The 24,841-nt window shown below is 61.4% G+C and overlaps 1 protein-coding gene across 3 annotated transcripts in view; it reads left to right on the forward strand.

Annotated features, from left to right (window-relative positions):
- Nucleotides 1-24,841, forward strand: part of ADAMTSL2 (ADAMTS like 2) — a 36,649-nt gene that overhangs the window by 6,618 nt on the left and 5,190 nt on the right. For all 3 annotated transcript variants that reach the window (XM_070455758.1, XM_070455773.1, XM_020888337.2), the window contains exons 7-14: nucleotides 86-209; nucleotides 4,059-4,139; nucleotides 6,371-6,546; nucleotides 11,102-11,450; nucleotides 12,649-13,021; nucleotides 18,732-18,829; nucleotides 23,233-23,359; nucleotides 24,217-24,430. In XM_070455758.1, coding sequence (XP_070311859.1) covers nucleotides 86-209; nucleotides 4,059-4,139; nucleotides 6,371-6,546; nucleotides 11,102-11,450; nucleotides 12,649-13,021; nucleotides 18,732-18,829; nucleotides 23,233-23,359; nucleotides 24,217-24,430 — 1,542 coding nt within the window. The remainder of the gene's footprint in view (nucleotides 1-85; nucleotides 210-4,058; nucleotides 4,140-6,370; nucleotides 6,547-11,101; nucleotides 11,451-12,648; nucleotides 13,022-18,731; nucleotides 18,830-23,232; nucleotides 23,360-24,216; nucleotides 24,431-24,841) is intronic.

Below are 24,841 nucleotides of genomic sequence, written 5' to 3' on the forward strand. Positions count from 1 at the left end.
GCCCACCCTGTCGCCCCAGGCGGTGGCGGCCCCGGGGTCCCGCCTCGGCGCCCTCCCAGCAGCCTCTCCGCCTCCCTTCCTGCAGCCCATCGGCTGTGACGGGGTGCTCTTCTCCACCCACACGCTGGACAAGTGCGGCGTCTGCCAGGGCGACGGGAGCAGCTGCACCCACGTGACGGGCAACTACCGCAAAGGCAACGCCCACCTGGGTAAGTGCCCTGGCGCCCAGGTCCGGAGCCTGGGGCGGCCTGCCCCCGGCCTCTGAGTGACCATGCAGGGTCCTTCCCCTCCTGGGCACCCCCCCGATCCTCTACCCAGGCCTGGTGGGGCTGGCCCAGCAGCTCTGGGAGGACCCCCTTGGCCACAGGACTAAGAGCAGATCTGCATGGCCCATCCCTGGATCCCAGGTGCCCCGGTGCGCATGGGGCTGGGAGACCACCTCCAACTCAGCACAGCCTACAGGGAGGTACTAGCCCCGCTTGTAACAGGGGGAACCTGAGGCACATGTTCGGTCCTCGCTGCTGACCTGAGGGTGGGGCCTGGGCACGTGGATTCTGGGGCCTGAGCTCTCAGACCCAAGTCACCAGGGCTGAAGGGATGTGCTGGGTCCCACCGGCCCCAGTGCAGAGCCGGCCCCTCTCTTTCCGGGGCTGCGGCTTATCAGCGGCCTCACAGGAGCATCCGGCTCTGGGGGCTGGGCCGACAGGGGGGTCCGTGCATGTGCTGGGACTTGCTGCTTTTGGAGGGATGTCGCTTATAACACTCGGGGCTAAACTGGAGGCATTCGTGGGCCTCTATTAATGCCGTGGGATTAAACTGGGTTATCACAGCCTCTGGACTGGGAGAAGCAGGGCAGCCCGAAACCCATTTAGCAGATGGGGAAACTGAGGTTCAGGGTGGGAACTGCCTGCTTGAAGTCCCCCACGGAGGCCAGGCACATCTGGACTGGAACCAACCCCTGGAGAGCCCCTGAGGACCTGGCTGCTGGGACCACACCTCTGCTGGAGGCGGAGCAGATGGATAATTTCAGAGTTAGTGTTAGAGCTTGGACGTGGCACCCAGGGCTGAACACGCCGACTGAGGAGGGTCAGAGTAAGAAAAGGAGGGGTGTCTTAGCGGAGGCCCAGCTGGACAGGGCTCTGAATAACGCTTGACAGCCACAGTGGGCAGAGGCCGCTTTCTTCGCAGGGCTCACTTTGGAAGGAGCGTGGGCAAAGACATCTTGTGCTTCCTCTGTTCCTTGCACAAACCTGCATGCAGGACCTTCTGCCAGGTCCCGGGGTGTGGACACGGCAGAGGCGGCGTTCAGGCAGTGCGTCTCTTTCTGAGCACCGCCTGTGTGCCAGGAGCTACAGGGTACAGTAGGTCCATGCCTGCACGGAGCTCTCAGCCTGGGGGCCTGGGGGCTGACACAGAACCAGTCCCACCCATCGCTGCCACTTGCAGCAGGGTTAACTTGCTCCCACCTCGCGGCATCTCCTCTGGGCGGGGACCACCACTATTGTCGTGTTACAGATGTGGAAACAGAGAGGTTAAGAAACTAGGTCAAGGTCACATAGCCAAAAGAGGCAGAGTTGGGTCTGAACCCAGACAGCTTGTTCCCGGGTCTGTGGTCCTAAGCACTGACCCACATGGTCCCCTGGTGCGTGCATGGTAACCACAGTGAAGAATCTCGTGAGCTGGCTGCTAATTTAAAAATAAGTATACATAAACAAAGATCGTGGCATCCAGTCCCATCACTTCATGGCAAATAGATGGAGAAACAGTGGAAACAGTGGCAGACTTTATTTTTTTGGGCTCCAAAATCACTGCAGATGGTGACTGCAACCATGAAATTAAAAGACGCTTGCTCCTTGGAAGGAAAGTTATGACCAACCTAGACAGCATATTAAAAAGCAGAGACATTACTTTGCCAACAAAGGTCCGTCTAGTCAAGGCTATGGTTTTTCCATTGGTCACGTATGGATGTGAGAGTTGGACTACAAAGAAAGTTGAGTGCCAAAGAATTGATGCTTTTCAACTGTGGTGTTGGAGAAGACTCTTGAGAATCCCTTGAACTGCAAGGAGATCCAACCAGTCCATCCTAAAGGAGATCAGTCCTGGGTGTACATTGGAAGGACTGATGCTGAAGCTGAAGTTCCAATACTCTGGCCACCTCATGCGAAGACTTGAGTCTTTGGAAAAGACCCTGATGCTGGGAGGGATTGAGGGCAGGAGGAGAAGGGGACGACAGAAGATGAGATGGTTGGATGGCATCACCGACTCAATGGACATGAGTTTGAGTAAACTCTGGGAGTTGGTGATGGACAGGGAGGCCTGGCGTGCTGCAGTCCATGGGGTCACAAGAGTCGGACAGGACTGAGCGACTGAACTGAACTGGTATGGAAACCTTCAATGGCAGCCCACTCCAGTATTCTTGCCTGGAGAGTCCCATGGACAGAGGAGCCTGGTGGGCTACAGTCCTTGGGGTCGCAAAGAGTCAGACACAACTGAGCAACTATACACACACCTTTACTGCAATAAGTGATATTTAAGCAAAGTCAACCAGTTAATCCTAAAGAAAATCAACCCTAAGTGTTCATTGGAAGGACTGATGCTGAAGCTGAAGCTCTATTACATTGGCCTCCTGATGCAAAAACCCAACCCATTGGAAAAAGACCCTGATGCTGGGATAGATTGAGGGTCGGGGAGAAGGGGACAACAGAGGATGAGATTGTTGGATGGTGTCATTGACTCAATGGACATGAGTCTGAGTGAACTCTGGGAGACAGTGAAGGACAGGGAAGCCTAGCGTGCTGCAGTCCATGGGGTCGCAAAGAGTCGGACACGACTGGGTTACTGAACACCACCAAGCACAGCCCTCACTTCCTGATCACTTACCCCTGGAGTTACTGTGTCTGTCGGCTGGAAGCACTGGGGCAGCAGGCAGATGACTGTGTCCCTTTCCCAACGCTGCACCCAGCAACACCAGCTGGCAGCTTGAAATCGGCCACTGTGACAGGCAGTGTTCGCACCCCGGAAACAGGCCAGGGCTGCAGGCCACAGCACCTGCCCTCCCACCGAGACCGCCGGTGGTGAAGTGTTTAGGGGCCCCCTTCTGGCTGGAAGGACAGGCTCCGTGTCTTCAGGTACCTGCAAAGGGGAGCAGCCTGTAGAAGCATCTCATCTGCCAGGTGGGCCCACACGTTCCTTAGGTGGCCTGAGGGTCGGCCCCAGCAAACCTGATTCCAGAACCTTCTCACCATCTCCTAAAAGGCTTTTCATTCTTAAGGCTTGAAAAATCTCCCCTCCTTCTCCCCAGTGAACCCTCCACCCCTTTCTGGCGGCACTGTGCCTTCCTCAGACCCTGCCCCCAAGACCCTTGGTCCCTCTCTAGGGGGCTCTGAGGGAATCTCCGTGGCTGCTTCCTCACCTGCTGGGGCCTTTGCTGGCAGGCCCCTAGCTGGCGCCACGTACCTCCTCACCTACATTTGTAATGTAGCAAGTCTGTAAAATCAATGCGATGTTATGACAGTGTGGGTTTTTAAAAATAACAATAGTGAGGGCGTCCTCAGGGCCAGGCTCTGAGTACCCAGAATCTCCTCCCCCACTGAGCATGGGGACCGTCACCCCCGTGTGTGGATGAGAACATGGAGGCCCGAGGCTCCGGCAGCTCGCCAGGGCCACCTTGATGATAGCGGTGGAGCAGGACTGAGGACGTCTGACCCCGGCTGATCCATGACCCCCGCGGCCTGCAGCGTCCCTCGTGAGGAACAGGGCAGATACTCGGGAGCGGCACCCGCGGCCTCGATAGGAAAGTGTCTTGGAATCCGGTACTGCTCAGGCCATGCCAGGGCGGCCGGCCAGCTCTCCAGCCACACGGGTTGCTCCCGCAATGCCGTGCACGCACCCCTCGGGGGCCTGGGTGCAGCTCTCGGGTGGGGACGGGGCTGCCCTGAGACACTGCCTCTCGCCCACCAGGAGGGCAAGAGGGTGGTGACCGCCATCCAGGGCTGCCTTTCCGCTCGAGAGGCACCTCTCGCGGCCGACCTGCTGCTCACCACTGTCCCCTCCCCCAGGTTACTCTCTGGTGACCCACATCCCAGCTGGCGCCCGAGACATCCAGATTGTGGAGCGGAAGAAGTCTGCGGACGTGCTGGGTGTGTATGTGGGCTGGCAGCTCGCAGGGCTTGTGGATTTACACGGGGTGAGATGTGTGGGTTGTGGGTGGATGGGGGCACTTGGCCTTGCAGAAGAGGGGTGGCCTGGAAGCCAGAACTCTGCCCGGGTGTCTGTGTCTATGCACGCGGTGGGAGTGGGGGCTCGTCGGGAAGCTGACCCCATCCCCAGGTGTGGAAAGACCTCGCACTCAGGGCAGCTTGACACCAGAGGGGGCTGTGACTCAGGTAGTGAGCACCCCACCCCCAGGGGGCCAGGCACGGGAAAAAACTGGAGGTGCTGGAGGCGGCATCTCTGAACCCCCGTCCTGCCCCAGGGTCTGAGGACTGAGAGTCCAGGGGTGAGAAGTTAGGCAGAGCAAGAGGAAGTGGGTGGCCAGTTGGAAGCCAAGGGTGACAAGAAGCAGGGGTGGGATGCAAGCACCCATCTGGGGCCCAGAGTTGATGTTCTGGCCACTGGCCATTCTGGTGGGAAGCTGGAGGCATTTGGGGTCTCTGACTTGAGGATTCTGGAGTAAGTTGCGTGGTGGCTGAGGCAGTGAGGCCCACCTGGGTGACAATGTCTGGAAGGGCTCCCTGTGCGGCTGGAGGTGGGTGGGGCCATGCATATTGTCTGTACACCTGGGGAGCCCTTTCTGGCCAAGGAGAACAGGTATTGACAACTGGGAGCTGATCTCTGCCAGGCAGGCCAGGGACCCAGGTCGGCAGGTTGTCCCCAAAGCCTGACTCACCTCCCTACCTCTCGAGGCATCTTCTCAGGGGCCAGGGCAGGCGGGGTGCAGCCACCCTTCCTGGGGGGTGCTGGTGTGGGGGTGGAGTGTTTGCTAAAGTTCCCCGGGGTTGAACCCTGCACAGGCTGTCAGCCCCAGTGCCTGGGCCCCCGAGCACCAGCCGCTGACCCAGCGGGTCTTCAGGCTCTAGGCGCCAGCCCCGGACCCAAGCGGGAGCCCGGACTCTGCCAGGCCGGTTGCTCTGTGGCCTGCGGGGAGGGCGCTGAGGCCAGGAAACACCGTGTTCCCAGAGCTGGCTGCAAAGACATCGTTCTTGAAACAGACGCGTGGAAATACCGAGGGCGGCCCAGAGTGCCGGGGAAGCCACAGGAAGGAAGGTCATTACTGTCAGGAAGCAGGTTTTGGACATGGGCCGGGGATTTAACCCCGTGTGCAAGCCTGGCCCCGCGGGTCCCCTTGCCTGGCCCATGCTCTCGTCCTGACGGTGCTGCACAGAGGGTGTTCGTCCAGTGGGTGGAGGCTGCTCACTGTGTCTGATAATAAATTAACTGCCGGGCTCCGCCGCGCGTGTTGCATCAGGAGCTTTGGACGCTAAGCTCTTCCCTGCCTTCAGGCCAGTTCCTGGAACAGGCTGTAAGGACACCCTCTGGAAGAGACACTGTCCCCGAGGTCGAGCCCCCACCCACACCAGCCCTGAGGCTCCCGGGGAGGGCTAGCCGCCCGGCTCTGGGCAGACGTTCTAGCCTGTTGCCAGGGGTGTTGGGGGGGGGTGCGGTTCCAGTTCCGGGAGCAGACGTCCTTCCGAGGTCCTCGGTTCCAAGTGTCCACCACACCCTGCCTCAGAGAGAGGCTGACTGGGAGCCCTGCCTGGGAGAAGGGGCAGCCAGGTCCCCCAGCCTGGCAGAGCATCACGCTCCCAGCAAGAGCACCAGGCTGGTCAGCTTGGGGTGGTCTGGTAGGGCCTGCGGGGGATGCTGGGACAGGGCTGCTGTGTCGCTCTGCGTGGGCCCCGTCGGGGTGGGAAGCTGAAAGTGGCGAGTCCCCCCAGTTCACGGGGGATCTCTAGCAGAGCTGGCCCCAACCTGGGTGACACCTGCGGTCCAGCATGTGTCTAGACCTGGCCGCTTGGTCCTGATGCTCCTGATCGCCCTGCAGCCCCGGGCCCTTCTGAGGCCACTAGAATGGCAGGACCAAGTGGGCCCCGGGCCAGCCATCCTCGGGTCGTCTAGACAAGCCCTTGTTTATTTTAGGCTGGTTAAGAATGAGGACTCACGTCTCCCCGGCCAGGGCCACATGCTGTGGCAGACGGAGCCTGCCACTCCCACAACACGTGGAGGTTCCCGGCTCTGGGGGTTTGGGGAGGGTCACAGGGCCAGGCTGACCAGAGAGTCTGAGCGTGGGCTTCCGCTCCTCCCAGCCCTTCAGCCCTCTCTGTGCGCCCCCCTCCCCGGCACATGTGACTGGGCAGCTGTGCCCTTTCAGCTCTTGCAGATGAAGCCGGCTACTTCTTCTTCAACGGCAACTTCAAGGTGGACAGCCCCAAGAACTTCAACATCGCCGGCACCGTGGTCAAGTACCGGCGGCCCATGGACGTGTACGAGACGGGCATCGAGTACATCGTGGCCCAGGGGCCCACCACCCAGGGCCTGAATGTCATGGTGCGTGGGCCACCGCCCCCCACACGCGGGGTGGCTCCTCCGCTCCCCCGCTCACTCGCTGACCCATGCCCTCACCCTGGCCCTCACTCAGATTCGAGTTCCTTCGCTGGCCTCTCAGTGACTCGTGAATCCATTGGCCCGTTCGCTTGCTCACCCTCTCACCTGTGTGGTCCTCCCCCTCCCCTCCCTGCCTCCGCCTTCCCCTCTTCTAAGCTAGCTCCCCTGGAGGGCACACACAGCAGGAGCCCCCAGAAACTGCGTGGGGGGGATGAGGACAAGGGCTGGTTGGGGTGTGGGGGTGCAGGACCCCACCCCACTCCGCAGTTGGGGGTTTGACCCCCCATGGAGTTCCCTACTCCCGACCGCATGGACACTCAGTGCCAAGGACTTGGCGGAGCTTGTCACAGCCATCCCCCGATGCTGTCCCGGTGCTCTCGGCTCCTGGGGGCGGGGCAGGGGCATGAGCAGAGGGCGGGAGAGTGCAGCCTGTTAGGCCCAGCTTTCCAGGACTCTCCCCGGGGCTCCTGTCCAGAAGTGAAGGTCACTGCTGCCTCGCCCCAGCTCTGGAAATGTAGAGGAACGTCATGGAGACCAGGGGATGTTAAGAGGTAGTTCTGAGGCTCTTGGAGGCCTGCTGGCCTTCGTGGACACCGAGGGATATGGTGGGAACAGAGCCCGCCCTCCTGACCGATGCGGGAGGCTGGCCCATGTCAGCTGGCAGACCCCTTCTATCTCTTGCCTGGTTGTTTCAGGCCCTCCTGGGGCGGGGGTTCCCCTGAGGGCATTAACAGATGGACCAGAGACCCTCTTCCCTGAATCCACCCATGTGCGCCTTCTCCAGACCACTTCCTCCCCTGTCTTAAAATCTTTTCCTTCCAGGCGCCTGACCAACCAGCCCAGCCAATTGCACCGTCCATGAGTCAGCATTTATTCTTACCTAGGGCCACTCTGTCCTCCTTACAAACTGGATGACCACCTCACACACACTGCCTGAAGCTCGCTGGGGGGTGGTTTTCTTTCACAGCAACTTTTCGGGGTTACTCCGGAGCAGAGCTCATTTTCAGCTTGCACCTCCAGACCAAGCTGGCCTGATTTCGTGTTGAGTTCGGCCATTGTCCTCCTCTCTGACTTCATCAGAAGGGTACCCCACGCGGCCATAGGCGTGAGCTAAGAGAGTGAGCTGGTGCCAGAGTCGTGGATGATGGCAGCTGGGTCACCTGCTGACCAGCTTTCTGACCCTTGAGCCCTGGACTTCTGCTGGGCCCTCCCAAGCTCCGAACTTAATGGAGTTGAGGGGCTGCATGTTATGTTTTTCAGCTCTGGTCACTTGATGTCCTGTGGTCAAAGGGCCTGGTAGCCTAGCAGGAGCTTTTCCCAAAGAACATCTATTTATTTTAGGGGGTATGGCCTTCCTCTAGAACGCTAGGGTCTCTGTTATCATTTTCTCAGCTAAGGTTGGCAGAAACTCTGCAGTCTGTCTTTCTCCACCACAGACACCTCCGTTGCTACAAAGGGCTGCCGGGTACTATGGCCCAGGAGGCAGGATGTGTGCACCACCACCTGGACCTCCTGCAGAGCCCTCTGCCCTCCGGACCCCACTCAAAGCAAATCCTGTGTATGGACAGGACCGATATTCCCAGACGTGGAATACGTTGTGTCCAAAATTCTTCATGATGGGGGAGCATGAGATGTGATCATTTTCCCTTTCTTTTCAAGGAGAGGTCCTTTCCTGCCCTTGATGTCTGGCCCCGGAGATTTTCAGTGACTTGAGGCCAGTCTTCCCCGGGGGTTAATCTCCGAGCCTCTGGAGCACCTGTGTTTTACCAAGGCCTCCAGTGCCCCTTCCTGCTCATCTGATAAACACAATGTTGTCAGCCTAGAGGACCAAGGTCATGTAGTGTGGGATGGGCCAGACCCCTTTGTCCTGTGTTGTGACAGGGAATAGGTGAGTCAGGGTGACCCTGGGGCAGAGCCACAAAACAGATCTCTTCTGCTCCTCGTTCCCAAAGGGGCAGATGAGAATGTGCCAGATGGATGGCCGCATACGTTCAGCTGGAGGGTGCGTTAATCTATGCTAGAAAAGATGCCACATCAGTCCCAAAGCTGCACTTGAGGCTACTGCTGGGCTGAGTTTGTGGCAGTTCACCTCCTGTATCTGTCTTGCTTCTGTTGGGGTTAAACTGTTGAGTTAAATGGGGGCTATGATGGGGTCAGCACCCCTGCATCCTTGAAGTCTTTGAGCAGCACCAATCTCTGTGTTTTCCCCAAGGATGCAAAGTGGTTTCTGATTTACCCTCTTGCATGAGGTTGGGACTCAGGTTCACAGGCTTCCCAATTATGGTACAGCTGCTCCCCCCCAGGTCCAGGAGCCAACATGAGAATTCTGCCAACTCCCAGTTATGCGTTTGGGGGCTGAGTGAGCCTTGGATCCAGTGGATGGGCTCTGGATCAGACCAGAGTCATGATGGGGCCATTACTTGTCACCCACGTGTTCTCACAGTAACTGGAGGTAATAATGATGCTTTGGGTCCCTGGTCAACAAGGACCACGTGGACCCAGGTTCCACGGTGTCTACCTGTTTCTCCACTGAGCAGTTCACCACGTAAATAGCTGAGTTTTTTGGGGGAAGAACCGGGGGAGCCTTTTTCCTGGGGACTTGGCTGTTCCATCCTTCAGTGGATTCTGGGTCTAAAAAGTGGTCCAGGAAATAGAGCGGGAATGGGTACTTTTATGTGGCAGCTGCCTCTGCCTCGTGCATATCCACCCTCGATTTCTTCTGATCAGATGGATGGAGAAGCACCTTTCTGGGCCCACGCATCTGTCCCCAGGGTGTTCTTTGTTTTATCAGCTGTGTCCAAATGTGTCCCTGGCTACGGTGTCAACCTTCTTGCTCATCATGGTACTTGAGCCTCCTTGTTATGACTATCCTGGAGAGCAGACGTAACAGCACCTCTTGCCACCAACCCTGGCCCGAGAGGACACCCATCAGCCCTCCGGGTGTCCCTCTGAGTGACGCTGGTGGCTCTTCGCCATCACGCTTTTCACTGCAGCAGACGGCATGTCCTAAGGCGATGCTGCAGAAAACAGTCGCCTGGCGGCTCCCTCCTTCGTCGTCTGCTGCGATGGCCCCCGCGTGGATTGTTCCCTCACCTCCTCCTGGGGTTCTTGCCAGTGTGGTTCCTCCCTCATCCTGAACGAGGGCTCCCCTGGGAGACTCCCCCCCTCACGCAGGCTCAGCTTCTGCTGCCCCCAGAGGCCGGTCCTGCAGGCCTGTCACGGATTGCCTCTTTTCGCCCGAGTAGCCCCATGACTGTCCTGAGCAGGTGGAAAGGGGTCTGAACGCACGCCTCCAGCCGGGTGGTCCAGGGAGGAGGTGGGCACTGCCCTGCGGGAGGCTGGCAGAGTTTTGAAGGCAGAGATCTCTGCACCATCTTCCGGTGAGGGCCGGGGGGCTGGCCGTCACGGGGGTGGAAATGACTACATTCCAGGCCCCAAGATTCAGGGGAATCTGAGATTTCAAAATTTTCAAGCAGTTTCACTCAGATCCCCAGGCTCCAAGCCATCCCCTGGTTGGGCTCCTGGTGAGGTGGAGAAGCCAGCCTGGCTCTCTGGCTCTGGTACACTTTCTAGTCCTGCTGGGGGACGTCCGCCTCTCCACGCAACACCAACGAGGCCCTCTGGCTCGGCCTGAGGTTGCAGCTTAGGTGGTGACATCACCCTAGCCTTTCGCTGTCTTTCTCCACAGACCCTTACCTTTTCTCCAGGCCCCTGCAACCCCAGCCAACTCCCAGCACTTGAGACATGGCACCCACAGCACACTTCCTCTTGTATCCTCCCCAGCCCACCATGCGGGGGGGATCTCAGGGGTCTGTCCACTGCCAGGGAATCACCCCTGCTGGTGGAGGACCCTACTCTAAACTCCCATTTGAGAGCCCACTTCCTGGGGCTTCTTGCACCAGCTGACTTAGACCAGGCGAGCCCTCGGGAAGGGTGGGGGTGGGAGCTGGACCAGTAGGGGAGACGCTGGCGGTGACGTGGTCTCAACAGAAGCCTCAGCACACCCCCCACCAGCTGTGATGGTGGGGGGCTCTCAGGGGCCTGGGCATTGGCCCTTCCCGCGCGGCCAGCGCGGCAGGTGGCGGGGACAGTCCAGTCTTATTGCTTAGGACTGCCGGCACGTGGTGATGGTAAAACGAGGCTGGGTTTTAACTGGCTCTATTTCCTTTCAAACACTCTGCTACCCGAGCACCCTTGACTGCCTGTGCTTGGGCTTTGTCCGCTGGGTCTGGGCTGTGTTCACCCGTCTTTGGACACGGGCTGCTCGTGGGGCTAAGTGTGGCCTTGGGCAGGCGAGGCAGCGTCATCCAGGCGAGGGGGAGTCCCCGGGAAGGACTCAGCTGTAGGCCTGTGTGTGGCAGGAACCCTCCTGCAGCTCCAGGACCAGAGTCTCCTGTCCTCAAGGGGCTCCTGGGCGATGGGCTGAGCAGCCGCCCTAGGCTGGTGGGGAAGGGCTGGGGGGGAGGGGCCAGGGTCCCACTTCTTCTCCTGCCCCCAGGTGTGGAACCAGAACGGCAAGAGCCCCTCCATCACCTTCGAGTACACGCTGCTGCAGCCGCCGCACGCCCACCGCCTCCAGCCCGTCTACTACAGCTTCTCGGACCCCGCCTCCGACAGCGTGGAGAGCCAGGAGCTGGATGGAGCCGGGCTGGTGGGCTTCCTGCAGCACAACGCCTCCCTCTTCGGCCAGGCCTCTTTGGAGCGGCTGGGCCTGGACAACCGCCTGTTTGGCCACCGGGGCCCAGAGATCGAGCTGGGTCTGAGCAGAGGCCAGGAGACCAACGAGGTGTGCGCGCAGGCCAGCGGCAGGGCCTGCGAGGGGCCCCCCAGGGGCAAGGGCTTCCGAGGTAACCAGGAGGAGGGGCGGGGTGGGGGGGCACTCCTAGGGAGAGGGCCCTCGGGTGAAGGGTCTTCAGCACCCGCAGCCTGCAGAAGAGGGCAGCGGCGGTGCTGGTCACGTGCAGGCTGGCGGGGCAGGTGTGACCTCCACACACCTTCTTCGAGGTGGGTAAGGCTGTCTCCACTTGACCGAAGTGGGGACTGAGCCCCAGGGAGGGGTCTTTCCCAAGTGACGCCATCCCCATCTGCTGGGGGCAAATTCCAGTGGGTCTGACCCCATAGCCTGTGCCCTTGACCGCTTGGTGGGGACAGACAGACAGACAGACAGACAACGCAGCAAGGTGTGGTGAGAGCTCTGGAAGGGAGTGGTGGGCAGCTGAGGGGTTAGGGAAGACCTCGAGCCCTTGGCGGGGTGGCCCCTGAACTGCGGGCCCAGGAGGGAGTTAAGGATGAGCCAGGCAGGGGCCGAGGGGGAGTCTCCGGGGGGAGCAGGGGGAGGCGCGGGGTGCCCCCTGGCACCTGATTGGGGTCCCCGAGCCCCAGGCTGGCCGCTGGGCTGTGCCCCTGAGGGCTGTGGGGGGCTGGCCGCCACCATCACACCTGCCGAGGGCGGAGGGCGGACCAGGCTTGAGGAGAACCCGCTTGCTGACTTCGGTCACGTCTCCGAGACTCTCGGCGTCCCCAGGTAGAAAACACTTTGGAGGCTGCTAGTCCCTCGGGGCTGCGCTGGCAGCCGACCGCAAGCTGGGGGTGTAAAGCCTCAGAAACGCACAGACTCTGTCTTCAGCCAGCTGCCCCTCTGTCTGTGCGTCTCCCGTGTTCTTCTAAGGACAGGGGCACTGCAGTTAGTACCCACTCTAAACCTGTAGCAATCTACTCTGGAGCTCTGAAGTCTGTGAAGATCTCATTTCCACAGAAGCTCACATTCTGTGGTTGCGGGGCAGGCATGCATTCGGGGAGACCTTATTCGACACCCCTGCTGAGCTCAGGCAGGCTCCCCGGCGAGAGCTTGTCTGGGTTGGCTTGCGAGGCTCCGCTGGACGATGTGCGTCCTCTCATTGGGTGGAAACCTGCCTCTGGGTGCTTCCTGGGTCGGGTCTTTCCTGCAGCCCTGCCCCCCGGTCAGCACTCCCTCCCCCCACAACCAGGGCAACCCTTGCCCCACACGAGGGGTCACGGGAGGTTGAGCACTCATCTCTCCCGTAGACGGTAACACCACCCGGACGGCTCTGGCGGGAGACCTGGATGACCGAGAGGCCGACGCCCGTTTCACCTCCCAGGAGCTGCTCTCGGCCAATGCCATCTCCGACCAGCTGCTGGGTGCAGGCTCCGACTCCAGGGAGCTCCCCCTCAACGAGACCGTCAACAGCATCTTTGCCCAGGGCGCCCCGAGGGGCTCCCCGGCCGAGAGCCTCTACCTGGACTATGAGGAGAGCGAGGGGGCCGGGGCTTACCTGCTCAACGGGTCCTACCTGGAGCTGAGCAGCGACAGGGTGGCCAACACCTCCTCCGAGGCCCCGTTCCCCAACGCCAGCGCCAGCCTCCCCGCCTTGGCCGGGAACCGGACCCAGAAGGCCAGGTAGGCACCTCCCCGGCCCTGTCTGGCCGGGGTGTTGCGGTGGGGGACACAGAGCAGAGGTGAGGGGGAGGGGGCTGCCCCTGCCTGGCCCCTCGGGGAGCAGGAGGCCTGGGTTTTAGCGTCTTTCCCACAAGTTAGTACCATGGCTTGAAGTTCCTGCTCTGCAGTGGGGCCGGGAAGCGGGGAGGCGGACAGTTCCATGCACTTGGGGCTGAGCATCGCCCGTACAGAGGTGGGCTTTCATCCCAGCGCCCCCTCCTCAGGGACTGATATGGAGCTCAGAGAGGTAGGTGAGTGACACCTTCGGGGCTCAGAGCCTGGAGGCTTGCGGTCCTATGGTTCTTCATCTGGACGGTCGTTGCACTCGTGGCCATCAGGCATAGGCGGACGTTCCCTGAAGGTGGAGTAGCTAGGACAACCTTCCCTGCCGGCCAGGGAGGACACTGGGGGATGGTCCAGTGGGGTCCCCAGCCAGGAGCCAGACCCCGGAGTCAGGCACTGGGAACAAGACCTCCGGCTGTGGGGGCTGGAGTGGCTTCTGGGTTTGGGATGTGGGAGAGTCCAGCGGCGAGGATACACTGTGGACGCCTGGACGGTCACAGCTGGGGACGCCTGGACGGTCACAGCTGGGGACCCCTGGATGGTCACAGCTGGGGCCCCTGGACAGTCACAGCTGGGGCCCCTGGACAGTCACAGCTGGGGACGCCTGGACGGTCACAGGTGGGGACCCCTGGACGGTCACAGCTGGGGACGCCTGGACAGTCACAGCTGGGGCCCCTGGACAGTCACAGCTGGGGACGCCTGGACGATCACAGCTGGGGACCCCTGGACAGTCACAGCTGGGGACGCCTGGACGGTCACAGCTGGGGACCCCTGGACAGTCACAGCTGGGGACGCCTGGACGGTCACAGGTGGGGACCCCTGGACGGTCACAGCTGGGGACGCCTGGACAGTCACAGCTGGGGCCCCTGGACAGTCACAGCTGGGGACGCCTGGACGGTCACAGGTGGGGACCCCTGGACGGTCACAGCTGGGGGCCCCTGGACGGTCACAGCTGGGGACCCCTGGACAGTCACAGCTGGGGCCCCTGGATAGTCACAGCTGGGGACGCCTGGACGGTCACAGCTGGGGACCCCTGGACGGTCACAGCTGGGGCCCCTGGATAGTCACAGCTGGGGACGCCTGGACGGTCACAGCTGGGGACCCCTGGACGGTCACAGCTGGGGACCCCTGGACGGTCACAGGTGGGGGCCCCTGGACGGTCACAGCTGGGGACCCCTGGACGGTCACAGGTGGGGACCCCTGGACGGTCACAGCTGGGACCCCTGGACGGTCACAGCTGGGGGCCCCTGGACGGTCACAGCTGGGGACCCCTGGACAGTCACAGCTGGGGCCCCTGGATAGTCACAGCTGGGGACGCCTGGACGGTCACAGCTGGGGACCCCTGGACGGTCACAGCTGGGGCCCCTGGATAGTCACAGCTGGGGACGCCTGGACGGTCACAGCTGGGGACCCCTGGACGGTCACAGCTGGGGACCCCTGGACGGTCACAGGTGGGGGCCCCTGGACGGTCACAGCTGGGGACCCCTGGACGGTCACAGGTGGGGACCCCTGGACGGTCACAGCTGGGACCCCTGGACGGTCACAGCTGGGGACCCCTGGACGGTCATAGCTGGGGACCCCTGGACAGTCACAGGTGGGGACCCCTGGACGGTCACAGGTGGGGACCCCTGGACGGTCACAGGTGGGGACCCCTGGACAGTCACAGCTGGGGACCCCTGGACAGTCACAGCTGGCCCTGGAGGAATCTGAGGCCAGGAGCCTCCCAGGGTTGGGGCCAGCTGGGAGCAGGGTGGCTCCAGGCCTGCTGCTGTCACTGTCTCTACGAGAGCACAATCCTGGCGACCAGGCCCCTGGCTGAGGGCTACTGTCCTGTCATCCAGAGGCTCGCAGGGCAATGAGGCTGTCTAAACAGACGGAGGAGGGCCCAGCAGATGCCAGTGTGGGTGGGGACAGGAGGCTGGAACAAGCCCCCCCGGGTTTTGTTTCGTCCTGTTTTCTGCGGACCCACCTAGACCCCTTGGCTTTAGACACCAAGCCAGCAGAACCCTCGCCAGGGCTGGGGGTGCAGAGGCGGGCATCCTTAGGGAACTGAGATTGATGGAATATTTGGTGTTCACTCTTAAGGTGGCACGGTTGGAGGCGACTCACCCCCAGAGGACAAGAGCAGAGAGCTGGGCCCCTGAGCCCACAGGAGATGCCCCTCTGGCCCTGTTCTCAAGGTGTTTTTCCTGAGGCCCCGTGAGACTCCCCGGCACATCCGGGCCCTTCTGAGGGGGAGACTTTGCAAATGCGGACAGAGTGGGCGGCCCGGAGCTCCTGTGGCTGTGCTTCCTCCCCCCGAGGCCATCTGCTGGCCCGACATGGGTCCGGAAGCTCACAGGAAGTGGGCCTCAGGGGTGTGTGGCACCCAGAGGCTAGAGGAGGACAGGCTCTGAGTCTGAGTGCGGGATTCAGAATCAGCTGCACTTGCCTGTGTGACCTGGGGCCAATTACTTGTTCTCTGATCCTGGGAGGCTCTTCTAAGCCCCAGGGGTGTCCAGAGGACTGAATTCTATCCAGGGCACCTAGCCAGGAACCAGGGACTGGTCATGAATGCACTCAGCCTCCAGGGATGGGGGACGGGCCCTCCTGGGACCACGCTTGTGAAGATGACCAGCTGTCCGATGGTCGGTCCCTGCCTGAATGGGTTTATGGAGGTGGAGCACAGGCTGCTGTGTAATGCGGCTGGAGGCCCGGAAAGTGCGGTGGAGATCCGGGTCACCATCCTAGCTCTGCCCCGCTACACGGGCGCACGCACACACACAGACACGCACACCTGAGTCCCATGGCGTTAGGACACATCGGTGATCCTCTGTGGGTCTCCGTGCCCTGTCCCCAAGGGAGGGGCTCGTCAGGGCCGTCAGTTCAGGCATCCTGGGATCCCCAGGCTGGGTCACAGCAGCAGCTCTCAGGTCCTTAAGCCACATTTTAAAGAGTCTTTCCCGTCTGGTCCCGTGGGTTCCTGCCCCCACCCCTGGGCCCTTAGGGGGATGTCTGGGATGCAGGAACCAATACAATGGCCATCAGGGCTCAGACAGTCCCGATGGGGTGAGATGGGGCCGCTGCCCCGCCAGTGGCTTCAAAGGACACTGCTGACGGGAGACCAAAGATGGCCTTTGGAGATAAAGGGCTGAGTAGGCGGCGGGGGGAAACCGCCAGGCCAAAATAGCCCCGGCGCGGCAAATTGTCCAAACACAGGAAGTCGTGTCTGCTTAGGGAGGGCGCAATCCAGGCACGGTCCAGAGAGCAAGGTTATTTTCACCTTCTCAGAACCGCCTGGAACAACCAGGGGAGGCCTGACTCCAGACGCCAGGGCTGGGATGCAGACCTGGGGTCTCTCTCGCAGCCTGGGTGGGGGCAGGGAAGCAAAGCTCTTTCTGAGCCTGTTAGGAACCATCAAGGCCGTCCAGGGAAAGTTGGAGATGAAGGACTTGGAGCGTCCCTGCAAGATGCCTGGCCCAGCCTGGCAATCAGCGGGCGCTAGCTTCCCTCCAGACGGAGGCGGTGGAGGGCTGTTGGTTCAGCGATTTTCTGGGTGCTTTTCTCTGCAGAGAGCAGAGCATTTTAGGCGTCACATTATTGTGCAAAGATGCGTTTCAGGCAGGAGGGCCCCCCTGCGCTGCGCTGGTGTGAACAGGGACAGGCAGCCCCTCCAGAAAGACCTTTGGTGCTGAAAACCCAGGGGGTTATTTTGAACGGCTTGCTGTCTCTTCACTGTGAGTCACGCTGCCTGCTGGCCCAGGAGTGTGTAATTAGATAAAGATGGCGCGGCTCCTCCATGGGTGGGGTGGCAGGGCGGGGGCTGAAGCCTGTGGTCCTTGTTTGTTCCTGGGGAGATTTGGAAGCTGTTGACAGGAGGGCAGGGGTCACGGTGTTGTGTGGGGCATCCGCCTCTCCCTCCCCGAGGAGGCGCCGCGGGCCCTTTGTGCTGAGACGCCTGGTCTCGGGTGGGTGGGGGGCCCATCTGAAAGGGCCCCCTCACTTTTTAGGAGGACGGGGGAGGACCTTCTGATTCCCCCTGTATGTGTGGCAAGGCCGGGGCAGGCTTGGGGCGGCGGGGAGGGTGAGGCTAGCCGGCGAGGGGTCTCGGGGGCCGTGACCCAGCAACGGACTGCCGTAGGCTTTCCACTCCATTACTTTGCTCCTTCCTGGGCTCATGGAACCATATCAGTGAATTCATGACTTCATGTCCGTCCGTAGGTAGGTTATTTCCTGGTCCTCAGAGCAGGACGTGCCTTCAAGGCCACAAGTGCAGTCTAAGAGCTGTTCTTGTGAAATTCCAGAAGTTGGAAGGCAAACAGTAAACTCCCAGTCAAGTCCAAACCGATGTCTCCATCACAGAATCGGCTGGAAAGCCTTTTATTTATTTGTTTAAAGGTTTTTTTTTTTTTTGGTTGTGGTTATTGTTGTTGCTGTCGTTGGTCTGGACCATATTTTTAAAATCTTTACTGAATTTGTTACAATATTAGTTCTGTTTTTAATGGATTTTCGGCATTTTGGCCATGAAGCATGTGGAATCTTAGCTCCCTGACCAGGGGTCGAACCCTTAACTTCTGCATTGGAAAGTAAAGTGTTAACCGCTGGACCACCAGGGGAGTCCCTGGAAAGCCTTTTAGAGTGTGTGCCCTGCAAACCCTGCTCCAAGCCTGACCTCCGCGGCGACAGAAGGCCCCGAGAAAGGGCCTGTGGGTGTGCCCTGTGCGAGGGTCTCAGCTTCAGGGGCCTTCCGTCAGCCCCTCTGGGTGGGAAGGGAAGCGGGGCTGGGTGGTGGGCCCATCGCCCCATGCCCCCTGGCTGGCTCCGGGGGCAGCTGCCTCTCAGGGCAGATCCCGGGCTCCGGGAGACGCCTCCACCACCTCGCTCGGCCCCTGCCGAGTCCACAGCGAGCCGGCACATTGGATCCCGAGGTTGGGCCCAGCACACCGACTGGTTCAAAGAAGCAAACAGTCCGAACAATAGTTGGCTGGGCCGCCTGACTTCCGGCCAAGAATCCCAGCCCGTCGCTGGCGGGGACCCAGCTCGGCGTTCCCTTGCTCAGCAGCCCTCGCAGACCTGGGCAGAGGCGTCTGCAGGGGACGCGGCCCCTCCCCCGCCTGCCCCCGGGCTGGTCTATTTTGATCCCCGGAGGCCCGGTGGCCAGAATCCCTGCTGGGGAAGGCCGCGGGAGAGGGTTCCGGCATCTTCCACGCACACCAGGTGCCTCTGCGGTCCCTTCCTGGGGATGGGGGAGGAGGCATCGGCGTACTCCTGCTGGAGGGGGGCGGTGAGAGGCCTGTGGGTGTGGAAGGGGCCACTATGACGGGGAGCGCCAGGTTCTTCACCCACCCCCCCAGAGCCCCCAGTGGGGCCCAGACAGCCGCAGGGCTGTGTGCTCAGCCAGCTGTTGGGATGGAAAGTGCCAGCTCCCCCTTCCTCCTAGCCCTGCCACCCTGGGGGCACTCCTTCTAAACAGTGGGTTCTGGGGCCCCCAGAAGGGCAGCGGGACTCTGCCCTTCTGCCCGGGGGAGGGGCTCAGGACAGGTACACACAGCCACGCCCCCCACCCTGCAGCGATGAGAACACACACTTCCACGGAACTCACCCCCTTCTCTGCTTCACCTGCTTTTAGGACCAGGCCCAAGTCCCGCAAGCAGGGCGTGAGCCCCGCGGACATGTACCGGTGGAAGCTCTCATCCCACGAGCCCTGCAGTTCCACCTGCACCACAGGTACCTGAGACGGCCGGGGGCGCCCGCGAGCCCACCTCCACGGCGGGCGGAGTCTGGGCTTCGGGGCCTGTCCGCTTGCTTGTAGCCCTGAACTGCCCGCGGTCAGCTAGTCTAGCGGTTTCCTGGCCCACAGGATGTGGGGGGACATGGTGGCAGTCTGGGTGTCCTCATGATGGACCATGTAAGGCCCAGCCGTGTGGGGGTCAGTCAGCACTCCCAAGGCTCCCTCGTTCATCTTTCCGCATTTCGTACATTGTTAGGAAAATCCTCCTCTTGGTTAAGAGGTAGGAAATCTCAGGGGGTGAGAAGCGGGGAGTAGACCCGTGTGGACTATGAGAGAGGAAACTTCTCAGATTCTAGGACCTCGTCTGGGGAGGAAACAGCTGGGGGGATAACAGATCCTGGGGTTGCCTGGACAGACAGACACATGGGATCAGTAAGTGTCAAGCCAGGCCTTGAACCTATGTCTGTCTGCTCACTGGGCCGGCCGCCGCTGCACCAAGACGCTGGCTTGCAGCCCAGAGTCTGGGACCCCACCACCAGCCCTGGTCCCCTCCTCTGTAAGGTTGGACAGCAGACCCAGGCGCTGGCCTGCGGCAAACGCAGGGAGACCCCGGGGCGGGTGCTGCCTTATTTCTACCTGGGACTTGGTGTTTTGGCAAGACTGGGCTTGCTGCCGCTGAAAACGTGCGAGGCCCTTGCTTCTGCCTCTGCACTCCCACCCCAGCTGGCCAGAGCTCTGGGGACCCCCGCACGCTCTGGGGACCCCTGCACGCTCTGGCCAGCGTGGCGAAAGAAGCAAGTGGCTGACTGGGCCCTGGGCAGCCGGGGGCCTGGGGATGACCGGCATCTCAGGAGATGGGGCTGAAGAAGGAGCTGGGGAAACAGCTCTGCGGGGCGCTGAGCGGACCACCAGCTCTCTGTCTCAAGCGGGAAGCCAGGCCCACTCCTGCTACACCGTCTTTCCTCCCCTGAGCAGGGCAGGTGACGGGCTGAGATTGCCCCGATATTCTCGAGGGTTCGAGGAGGGCTTTGTGGGGGTGTGGTGAGCACTTGGGATGAACTATTTGGTCGTCCACACCCCATGCTCTTAATTGCTGAGTCTCCCCTCTCTACCTATAAAATGGGACGTCCACCTATCCAAACGTGGTTATAGGGGTAGATGGGAAAGGAAAAATAAGCAATCAGGGTCAAAGCTTGACAGCTGGGCGCCGTCAGCAGGACCGCTGCTGCTGTGTGCCACCAATGGGGCCAGAAGCAGCCACAGCGCTGGTCCAGGGAGTGAAGTCGGGGCTGAGTGCTGGGGAGAGCGGGATGTTGGGGGAGCCTGCTTTGAGAGCCTGCCCTTGAAGGGCAGGGTCCCGTTCTGAATCGGGAGCCCCGACGTCATCCCTCGGACCCCACGCGTGCCGAGGTGGCCACAGCACACGTGGCGGGGAGTGTCTTTCGTTCCCGTTGCACATGTCCCTTCCTGGGAGGTGACAAGGCTTGAGATCCCTCCGGGATGAAGCCGCCCTGGGGGTGAGCGGCTGAGCCTGGCCCTGGGCAGAAGGCGGTCCCCAGGGAGCTCATCCAGGGTGACTCGGCGCCCGCAGAGTGCCGGGCAGGGGGCGGGCTGGCCCACCCTGGGTGGCCCAAGGTGCACAGTAGGATGCAAGAAGAAAGGAAGTGAGGAAGACAGGTTCTGGCTCTGCTGAAAGGACGTGCTCTCCTTCAGACGAGCCTGTCTGGGACTGGAGTGAGCCGCCCCGACCGAGTGAGTTCCCCGTTGCCACAGAGACACCAAATAGGGTGGGCAGCACCCCACAGAAGCGGTGAGCTGAGGTCCCTGCAGAATGGCTCACCTCTGCACACCCTGTGGCGGGCTCCTCTCGAAATCCCACTTGCCGGGGCGCCGACCCCAGGCCAGCTCTGGGCGACGGGGGAGAGGGTGGTGGTTTACAAACCTTCTGTGGCCTGCGGGGCCTGTGCAAACTTCCACCTCATCACTGGCGATCAGCAAGTCTCCTATGTCCTGAGCCCCGGTCATAGCAGCAAGCGTTCTTTCTTTTCCTTAAAGATGCTCTTGAGAATGGGAGAAAGGCAGGTGGATCAGTTTGGACCCTTCACTTGAGTCACACGGGATGATTCCCGAGGGTTCTCGGCACCCTGGTCCAGGGCGGGGAGAGTGGACCCGACGGGCTCTGAGATCCCTGGCCTGTGGGCAGAAAAGGCCCATTCAGTCCGGCGTCGGGGCCTTCTGCTCCTTTCCTTTAGAGGGAGGGCTTGGTAAGAAGGCTTGAGAAGCCCCGCATTCAGGACTGACACCGTGAGGCGGGTGTCCAGAAGACCGGAGCCGCGCCTCCCGTCCCGTGTGGGGGGTCCCTGGGAGGGGGTGAGTGGCAAGTGGAGGCCTGGAGAGTCTGACCGCCCTCACGTCACCCCCAGCCGGGGACAGCGCTGAGACCAGGAGTCCCGTCCCTCCTGATCAGGATCTGCTGTGTTTTCCCTGGATGACGAGGAGAGAACAAACAGACGCTTGCTGAGGGTCTGCGAGTCCCCTGACTTGGACCTTCCTGGGCCCCAGAACTGGTGTCTCTGGAACATTCTGAGCAGGCCTGGCCAGGAAGCCAGCTCCCCGCTCAGCGACGGCTAAAGACGACACAGCCCGGCGCTGGCAGAGAGGAAGCCGTGATTGCAACCTGGCTCGTCCCTCACGGAAAAAAGAAAAAGTCCCCGTGTGGGCCGCCTCCCAGGCTGTTTTCATTCCATCCAAGGCTGGGGCTTGGAGAGGCAGGAGCTGCCGGCTTTCAGACACGCGCCCCTGGGCAGGGAGCGCGTCGGCAGGGCCCCTTGGTTTATGGGGCAGCGCAACCCCCGAGGGGAGGACTCTGCTCTCTCCAGCATCCAGCAAGGCTGGGTCCCTGCCCCTTGGCACACACACACCAGTAATAATGACAACCACGGCCCCTGACCCCACCCGTGTTCACACTTGCCCTGAGTCACCCTGGCTCCTTGGCATGGAGGGAACCACGCACTGTGGAGAGAGTTTGGCCCCTGCGTCAGCCTGGTGCCTGGCATGGGGGTGCAGGGCAGGAAGACTGGAGAAGCAGAAGGTGGAGGTGGCGATCAAGGAATGAATAATTTTGGTTGAAGGCTGGCCCTTTACATACGGTCCCCCCACGGGATTTATAGAGTGAAGTGAAGTGAGATGAAAGTCGCTTAGTCATGTCTGACTCTTTGTGACCCCATGGACTTAGTCCATGGAATTCACCAGGCCAGGACACTGGAGTGGGTAAGCCTTTCCCTTCTTCAGGGGATCTTCCCAACCCAGGGTTCGAACCCGGGTCTCCCACATTGCAGGCAGATTCTTTACCCACTGAGGCACAAGGGAAGCCCAAGAATACTGGAGCGGTTAGTCTAGCCCTTCTCCAGTGGGTCTTCCTGACCCAGGAATTGAACAGGGTTCTCCTGCATTGTAGGCTTATTCTTTACTGACTGAGCTATCAGGGAGGCCCTAGATTTATAGAGTAGCAGGTATTTAATCACAAAAATCATTAAAGAAAGTTTGAGAGGGAGCTGGATAAGGACTGGGGCATGCCATGGGAGGGCAGGAGGATCTGAAGGTCTAATGTCATATCTGAGGAGTCTGCGAAGCGCTGAAATGGTTAGATTATCCATCCATCCATACTTCCCCACCTATCCACCAACCTCCCCATTCATCCATTCACTCATCTATCCGTCCATCCACCATCCATCCTTCCACCACTAACCTACCCATCCATCTGTCCATCCGCCACCAACCTACCCATCCACTCATCCATCCACCCACCTACCCACTCATAGTCATTGAATGAATGAGTGAGTGACACCTGGCTGGGTTTGTCTCTGCGCCTCTGTAAGGCCCATTTTGAGTTTACTAAAAGTGCAGTGTTTGTGACTTCTTGGGCTTCCCTGGGGGGCAGATGGTAAAGAATCTGCCTGCAACGCAAAAGACCTGTGTTCGATCCTTGGATCAGGAAGATCCCCTGGAGAAGGCAATGGTTACCCACTCCGAAGTATTCTTGCCTGGAGAATCCCATGGGCAGAGGAGCCTGGTGGGCTACAGTCCACGGGGTCGCAGAGTTGGACACGCCTGAAGCAACCAACACATCACCTCCTCGTTTCAGCTCAGGGTCTATGACGCAGCACAGGGTGGGCAGGGAAGACTGTGCAGAGAAGCGCTCAGGCCCTCGGCCCAGGTGGGGAGGGAGCTCAGATGCATAGGCCCGGCCTCGCTGGGATCCGCCCACAGTCCGGTCAGCGGGACTGAAACCAGGAAGCCCCGAGAGGCCGGGTGCCACGCCCACAGCCTCGGGGACCACCTGCCGGCCTCCAGGTGCTCACAGGGGGCTCACAGCGCCCTTCCCTTGTCCTGAACCCAGGGGTCATGTCGACCTATGCCATGTGTGTCCGCTATGACGGCATCGAGGTGGACGACAGCTACTGCGACGCCCTGACGCGGCCCGAGCCCGTCCAGGAATTCTGTGCAGGCAGGGAGTGCCAGCCCAGGTACCTGCCCCCCAGGCCCCGGACAGGGCACATGCTGGGGGCGGGTGCGCTGGGGATCTGCCATGCCGCGTCCAGGGGGCTGCTCCATCCTGGGGTCTCTGGTCCGTCCTGGGTCTCTGGTCTGTCCTGGGGTCTCTGGCCTGTCCTGGAGTCTCTGCTCCGTCCTGGGTCTCTGCTCCGTCCTGGGGTCTCTGGTCTGTCCTGGGGTATCTGGTCCGTCCTGGGTCTCTGGCCCGTCCTGGGGTCTCTATTCCGTCCTGGGGTCTCTGGTCTGTCCTGGGGTCTCTATTCCATCCTGGGGTCTCTGGTCCGTCCTGGGGTCTCTGGTCCGTCCTGGGGTCTCTATTCCATCCTGGGGTCTCTGGTCCGTCCTGGGGTCTCTATTCCATCCTGGGGTCTCTGCTCCGTCCTGGGGTCTCTATTCCATCCTGGGGTCTCTGCTCCGTCCTGGGGTCTCTGGTCCGTCCTGGGGTCTCTATTCCATCCTGGGGTCTCTGCTCCGTCCTGGGGTCTCTATTCCATCCTGGGGTCTCTGCTCCGTCCTGGGGTCTCTATTCTATCCTGGGGTCTCTGCTCTGTCGTGGGGTCTCTGGTCCATCCTGGGGTCTCTATTCCATCCTGGGGTCTCTGCTCTGTCCTGGGGTCTCTGCTCAGCCTGTGTCTGCTCCTTTCCAAGAAGCTGGGTGTACAGTCATGGGGGTGCCTTCTTCCCTTCAGTGGGGCTGGGGGCTCCAGGACACTGAGGCAGGACCCCAAGTTGGAGGTAGCAGGGCCTGACAGCTCTGGCTGGAGGGAACCGCGTGGGGTCGCGGCTGGGAGGGGGTGGGGTCGCTGAAGGCCGCGCCCTCCCGAGGCAGGTGGGAGACCAGCAGCTGGAGCGAGTGCTCACGCACCTGCGGTGAGGGCTACCAGTCGCGCATCGTGCGCTGCTGGAAGATGCTGTCGCCCGGCTTCGACAGCTCCGTGTACAGCGACCTGTGCGAGGCGGCGGAGGCCGTGCGGCCCGAGGAGCGCAAGACCTGCCGGAACCCGGCCTGCGGGCCGCAGTGGGAGATGTCCGAGTGGTCTGAGGTGTGTGTGCGGGCTGGGGGCGGGTGGGGGCCTGCGGGCCGCAGTGGGAGATGTCCGCGTGGTCCAAGGTGGGGGCCAGGTGGGCGGGGGGGTGCGGGAGGGGCCGAGTGGGCCGGGTGGGAGCCGTGGGCCAGGTGGGGGCCATGGGCCGGGTGGGGGCTGAGTGGGCCGGATGGGGGCCGAGTGGGTTGGGTGGGAGCTGTGGGCTGGGTGGGGGCTGAGCGGGCCGGGTGGGAGCCGTGGGCCGGATGGGGGCCTTGGGCCGCGTGGGGGCTGAGCGGGCCGGGTGGGAGCCGTGGGCCGGGTGGGAGCCGTGGGCCAGGTGGGGGCCGAGCGGGCCGGGTGGGAGCCGTGGGCCGGGTGGGAGCCGGGCCGGGGTCTGCGTGCAGCTGGGGTGGCTGTGAGCCCGCC

Source organism: Odocoileus virginianus, chromosome 2, assembly GCF_023699985.2.
Source record: "Odocoileus virginianus isolate 20LAN1187 ecotype Illinois chromosome 2, Ovbor_1.2, whole genome shotgun sequence".
In the NCBI taxonomy this organism is placed as follows: Eukaryota; Metazoa; Chordata; class Mammalia; order Artiodactyla; family Cervidae; genus Odocoileus; species Odocoileus virginianus.